Source organism: Lactuca saligna, chromosome 5 (assembly GCF_052625555.1).
Source record: "Lactuca saligna cultivar CGN05327 chromosome 5, ASM5262555v1, whole genome shotgun sequence".
Classification (NCBI taxonomy): domain Eukaryota; kingdom Viridiplantae; phylum Streptophyta; class Magnoliopsida; order Asterales; family Asteraceae; genus Lactuca; species Lactuca saligna.
In genome coordinates, this window is record NC_136421.1 from 291,460,753 (window position 1) to 291,467,362 (window position 6,610).

General features: G+C 34.1%; 1 protein-coding gene across 1 annotated transcript; it reads right to left on the reverse strand.

The window, feature by feature from the left end:
• Nucleotides 1-706: 706 nt before the first annotated feature.
• On the reverse strand, nucleotides 707-1,066 carry LOC145046859 (uncharacterized). The gene has a single exon (XM_078995118.1). It carries the CDS (start codon nucleotides 1,064-1,066, stop codon nucleotides 707-709), a length of 360 nt encoding a protein of 119 aa, XP_078851244.1.
• Nucleotides 1,067-6,610: the final 5,544 nt, after the last annotated feature.

Below are 6,610 nucleotides of genomic sequence, written 5' to 3' on the forward strand. Positions count from 1 at the left end.
GTTCTCGATATTGGCTAAGAGATCATTGATGGCCTTCATTTTTTTGACAATATTGGGCAATTGAAAGTTCACCTTGTGTCATGAATCGTAGTTCGTTTTCAAGTTCAATGGCCTGGGTATCTTTAGGGGTGTCAAAAAGTCCCGTGGGACCCCGATCCCGCAGGGGCCCCATCCCGTATGGGGGCATTTGTTAAAAAAAATCAGGGACGGGGGCGGGGGCGGGGGCAAGGTTAACCCCCGTTTTAATTTCGGGGGTGGGGGCGGGGTTTGGTAGTCCCGTCCCGAAACCCCCGTGGGGCCCTGTTAATAAATTATATAAATTGACATATGTTAATTATATAAGTATAATAAACAACAAAATGATTTTCACGTACAAAAATTCAACAAAAAACATTTTTTTAAGTTGTTTGTAACATGTAAAATTATGTTATATATATATATATATATATATATATATATATATATATATATATATATATATATATATATATATATATATATATATATATTTGTTGTCCAAAAAATAGTTTCTTTTAGCCCAAACAAGAACTTATTTTAGCTTAAATAAGTTAGCCCAAAATCAATCGGGGGCGGGGGCGGGGGTGGAAAGGATGGAGATTTCGGGGGCGGGGGCGGGGGAATGAGAAAATTTTGGGGGCGGGGGCGGGGGATGCAATCCCTGTCCCATTTGCCCCTGTTGACATCCCTAGGTATCTTTATTTTCACGAAACAAGTCTTCAAGGCTCTGCCATTTGGAATGAGCGGTGGAGTTTTTCTTGACTATGGATGTGAGGAGAGGCTGAGTGAGAGTGACATAGATCCATGACTTGACAATGGAGTCAAGGGTATACCATTCTTCATCCTTATCAAACGTTGGATGTGAAGTCCCGTCGAGAAATCCAAGCACCTGATATCCCCTGCAGTGAGTTTCAAACAATTCGCGCCAGGCATCATAGTTTAATTCATTGAAGTCGAGAATAATAGCAACATGAGTTTTGATGTTAACAACACCATATGGCTTCTGATTGGGGGAGGTTTTGGAGTCTGTGGATTCATCACCAGCCATGGCTGATTATAGAGAGTGTAGATGCAGAGAGAGGTGAAGAACTAAGAAGAAAAGAAAACAGGGAGAGCAGAAGGTTTAACGACGACACAGTTGGTGCACGTCAACAGGAGGATCGTGAAGAGGAAATTAGGGTAGATAGGTTTTTTTTATACCATATTGGACTATATCTTTGCTCAATGACAAAGAATTATAATAACAATGATTAAATACAAGATTACATGGGCCCCACTGGCTAGGTAACTGCTGGGCTAAATACAAATACACACTATCTAAATGTACAATACAATAATACATATATATATATATATATATATATATATATACACACACACACACACACACCCAAATTTTATTAAAAGGACTAATACAACATCAATTAATCAATATCCATCAAAATTTTGGACCATTTTCTTACGACTATTAATTTGTAAACCACATGCACGTTGTCCATTAGAAGTCTAAGATGTTGTTTGTTTTTTTTAAGCAAAAATCCAAAAAGTTTGCGGACCACCTCTGCAACACTCTGCAGTAGAAAAAGGTGAACCAAACGACTGCAGACTGTAATAAGAAACGTGTTTGTTTTTTTAATATTTGCATGCTGCTGCAGATATTTAAAATTTAAAATAAGCTGAATTTATAATCCGAAAATAATTTTTTAATATCGAAAAATTAATAATGTATGACATTTCAGCAAGAATTTATAATATTTCAACAAAGCATAATGATAGTTTAACAAAAAATAAAAATATTTTAGCATAAAATAATGATATTTCATCAACAATTTATTATTATTCAATATAGAAAAAAAGAAAAAAAATTTCAACAAGAATAAACAAAAAAAAACGACAAAAAAATGTGAAATAACATTTAAGCAATATATAATCAATATTTTAGCAAGAAAAAATGAAGAAGAGGTATGAAGAGGTATGAAGAGGCAAAACAAGTGTTTCACCAAGAAGAACACACACATAGGTTTTTTAATCTGAATACTTCTGAAAAACAAACAACTACGAGATGAAAAATGTTACGCGTGTCCTGCACCGCACATCAATAAGATGTCTGAAGAGGGTTTTTTCCAAAAAACAAACATCACATAAGAGAAAGAAAGTAAGAAACAATCCATAAGTCTAAGAGAAATAAACGATTCGTACAAACGTGAATACACACTAAGGTATTGTTTGTTTTTTTGAAGCGAAAATGCTTGAAGTCCACATACCACCTCTATAACTCTCTGTAGCAGAAGAGGTGGACCAAACGCCTGCAACATGTAATAAAAAATATGTTTGTTTTTTAACTTATGCAAACTGTTGCAATAAATTAAAGTAATGTGTGAAGAAGTTTGAAGCAGATGATCTAGTTTTGTGCCACTTAGCACACGCGCAATAATTTTTAAGTTATAAGTCTTCTGAAAAACAAATAGTTGCGAATGTCCAAGTGTTGTGCATGTGTTGCGGGACGCAACAATAAATGGTAAGAAATTGTTTTTTAGAAAAAATATACAGCGCCTAAAATCCAGTCACTTTGAAAACGAATTTTATCTTTTTATTATTAAAGAAAATTCTTTAATTAGCAACACACATTCTTAAACAATAAAAACAATTTTGGAATAATTGTTATTTTAAACTTTTACAGGATATCACACCAAAAATTAAGAATAAAACTTAAAAATATTCAACACACATTTCATGTAGGACATGTAATGATCATGTAATGATCATCATATAAGACATATGTTAAAATACAACATCATACTTGAAAATTTGATGAGATCCTAGGACTCCTAATAAAATTTTATAAAATATCAAGTATTTATAAAATTAAACCTAAGTCAACACACATTACATGTAACATAAAATAGTCATAGTATACATAATGGATACAATAATGTAACAATTTAAATAAACATACACAATGTATGACATACATAACGCAAAATCCGCCACAAATCATCTAGACAAACTAATATATCACTTCAACACCTCGACCATGATGTAGACATATTTCAACCCTTGTGTGTTTCCATGTACTACACATGTTCTATCCTACATGTGTTTCTCAGCGCACATATATTATTGTTCATGTCATCACAAAGCTTATGTGAATATTTTCAAATTAATCCACCACAAAGCACAAACCATCACATAGTTTGCTAAGCGTAAAACATTATCACACAAACACACCTCAATGCATGGCATTTATCATGTACATAAGCATCATTTTGGAACAAAGTCTCAAATTAGATTGTTGATGGACCAAAAAGTCAATAGTTAGGGGTTAGAATAAGAGTTACTAAGTTGGAAATGCTAACAAAGTCTAAAATTAAAAAGTTGAGGGACTAAACTTCTCAATTATAGCATATGAGATTTAATAGTCCCAACTCCTCTTATCTCTATATTCCATGAATAAATGGTAAAACATTTAAATTCTAGTAGCCAATTTCAAGTAGTGAAGCCTTAGATGTAGCCATCTTCTCTGGGTGACTCTTAAGCTTGTGTTGGTAAGATTATTCATTTAATAAGTTTTTGAATGGATACAAGAGTTTGATCTTAAAATCCATTAAAAAATCCATGTTCATAGTCAAAATAGAGTTTATGAAGCTTTAAAGGTGGCTTGAAACCCTCGATTCATCAATTCATCCATGGATATAATGAAATTTGATTTTGAGTATGAATTAGGTTTAGGTTTAGATGTAATTTAAATAGCTCTAAATCCAAATCATTATGTTGAAATCTTCGATTGGGTTAAATATGAGTTTTTGGTGTTTTAATGGAGTTTTAAGCATAATTTTGACAAAAGCACTCATTGAATCATTGAATTTAGAAATTCACCATGTTAAAGATGTAATATGATTAGGAGTTAATGCGTTTCATCCATAATGCAAATCATCGGGAAAAAACCCAAATCTAATTATCATATTTGAGTTTTAAAGCCTTAAAAGTTAAAATGAAGTTTCGAAGATGATATCTTTAATCCACGATTTGATTAAAAAAAAAAAAATTAAATCGAAAGAGGCGCTTTGATAAGTTAATGAGAATATAAAATTGTTATTAAACTATTAAATAGAGTTTCGGATTTATTACTAGCAATAAAAGTTATTAAATTTAGTGTTGGAAGTATTAGAATCTAATTAACCAAAAAGCTTGTAGTCTAGCGGTATCAGGTGGTTTTCTTCATCTTTGAGGTCGAGGATTCAAGTCTCGTCGTGGACATAAGTGGAATACGTGTTGTTAGTTTAGGAGTAGATTAGATTTGTCGTGTGTGTGAGTGTTTGTTTAAAAGTTCGTTTGAGTCCAAAACACAATTGCCAGAGAAAAAGAGGTGTTTCTAACCAAACATTTTTGGTTGTCAAAAACTTAAGAAAAATGAAAAAAAAAAAAAAAGTGTACTTCCTTAGGTAGGGATGAGCATATGGACTGGAGAACTGGTCAGTACTATAATTTCGTCAAATTTTGGAACCGGGACCCGGTAAGAACCGGTCGTTGGAACCGGCCCAAAACCGGGAACCGGACCGGATAGTCTTTAAAAAAAACCATACATTTCTTGTCGTTTGGACTATTGCGAGAGAAAAAGAGGTTTCTAACCAAACATTTTTGGTTGTCAAAAACTTAAGAAAAATGAAAAAAAAAAAAAAAAAAAGTGTACTTCTTTAGGTAGGGATGCGCATATGGACCGAGGAACCGGTCGGGTCGGGTTCGGTACTATAATTTCGTCAAATTTTGGAATCGGAACCCGGTAAGAACCGGTCGTTGGAACCGGCCCAAAACCAGGAGCCGGACCGGATAGTCTTTAAAAAAAACCATACATTTTTTGTCGTTTGGACTACTAACTGTGACGTAAAAAAAAGTGATCGTAAAAAAAATCCACGGACTCCAAGCACTGAAGCACGACTCGGCGACTCAAGGTTACGTGTGTATTTAGATCTTGATAAATAATTCGATAATTGTGTCGATATATGTCGCTTTTAGCAAAAAGCGATTTGATTCAGATTCGAGAGGTGTGGAATGACAATCTGGAAGAAGAATTCGCATTGATGCGTAATATCGTTGATGATTTTCCTTACATAGCAATGGACAGTGGAATATATATTGAATTTAGTTAATTTTATTATCAAGTATTTTTAATTACAAACATTAATATATTTACAAATAATAAATTAGATGATGGACCCTGAAATATTTGCTTTTTTCTTTTGCATATGGCTAGAGTGGGGCAAAACACATACACGAAAACAACCCTCAATTTGCACGCTGCTATCCTCAACAGAGAAATTTGTCATATTTTACATTACAAATTTGTGTGTAGTATATGTTCCATACGGGTCATCGATGTTTGTATTTAAGCGGGTAATACATTTGTCAAAATCTATTGACCATTTATGAAACTGAAACAATTAGTAAAAAAAAATATGTACTAAACAAAAACCGGGCATAAACCGAATTCGTAACCCAAAAATACATTGTTATTTCTCGAAGACCGGTTTCAAAATCAAAAATCCGGCAAAAATCGGAACCGGAACCGGAACCGGCAGAACCGTCGGGCCGGTTCGGTTCTTGATTTTGGCCGAAGCCGGTTCCTGGTTCCGGTCCGGGTCGGGCCGGTTCCGGCCGGTTCGGTCCGTTTGCTCATCCCTATCTTTAGGGATGAGCATATGGACCAGGGAACTGGTACCGAAACCGGAACCCGATGGAACCGGTCGGGCCGTGACGAAAACTATAATATTGTCGTTTTAACCGGCCCAAAACTGGGAACCAAACCGAACAAGCTTTAAAAAAAAAATACAGCATGTCTCGTTAATGGAACCTTACTGGTCATCATATCAAGTTGATCAATTAGATTGATCGACATCTCCGTATCTCGTTAATTGTCTACCGAATCCTTGATTATTTGATCATCAATTAGATTGTTCGACCTTCGGTTCCATCAATCATCATCTCAATTCTCAAGTCAAAATCTTTATATTTTGCTTCCATTCTAAGGTTGACATCGATCATCACCAATCCACCATTATTGATCATCTTCTCAATTCTCAACGGTCAATAAGCAATGTCAAAAGGTGGAAAAAGTAGTCTACAACCATCAACTTCTCAACAATCACCTTCAATAATTCGAACTATGGATGCTTACGAAGATCAAGTAAGATTACATATTTGTATTTCATGTTTTAAGTTCCATTTAACAATTTACTTTGTAGTTTGTAGACATGGATGCAAGATTTTTTTAGATTAGTTTGTAGTATGAATGTAAGATTGTCAAAACTAAGAATTTGTTTGGTTGTATAATTAATGTATGATATTGACAATGTAGGATTTGAATGTGTTACCAAATGTACCATCATCAAGATACCGAAACTCGGATGTTCATGATGCCAATAATCAAGATGGTAATCTGGCTAGTTGGATTAGAAAATACTTTGATGACCAAGTACGATTAGCAATATTTACTTCTTTAGCATTCTGTCCAAATTTTAAAAATTGCATAACTCACTCAATTTAAGTTGCATTGACCTGAATATTTTTCCTACATGTTGTTTAGGTTTTGTAGATA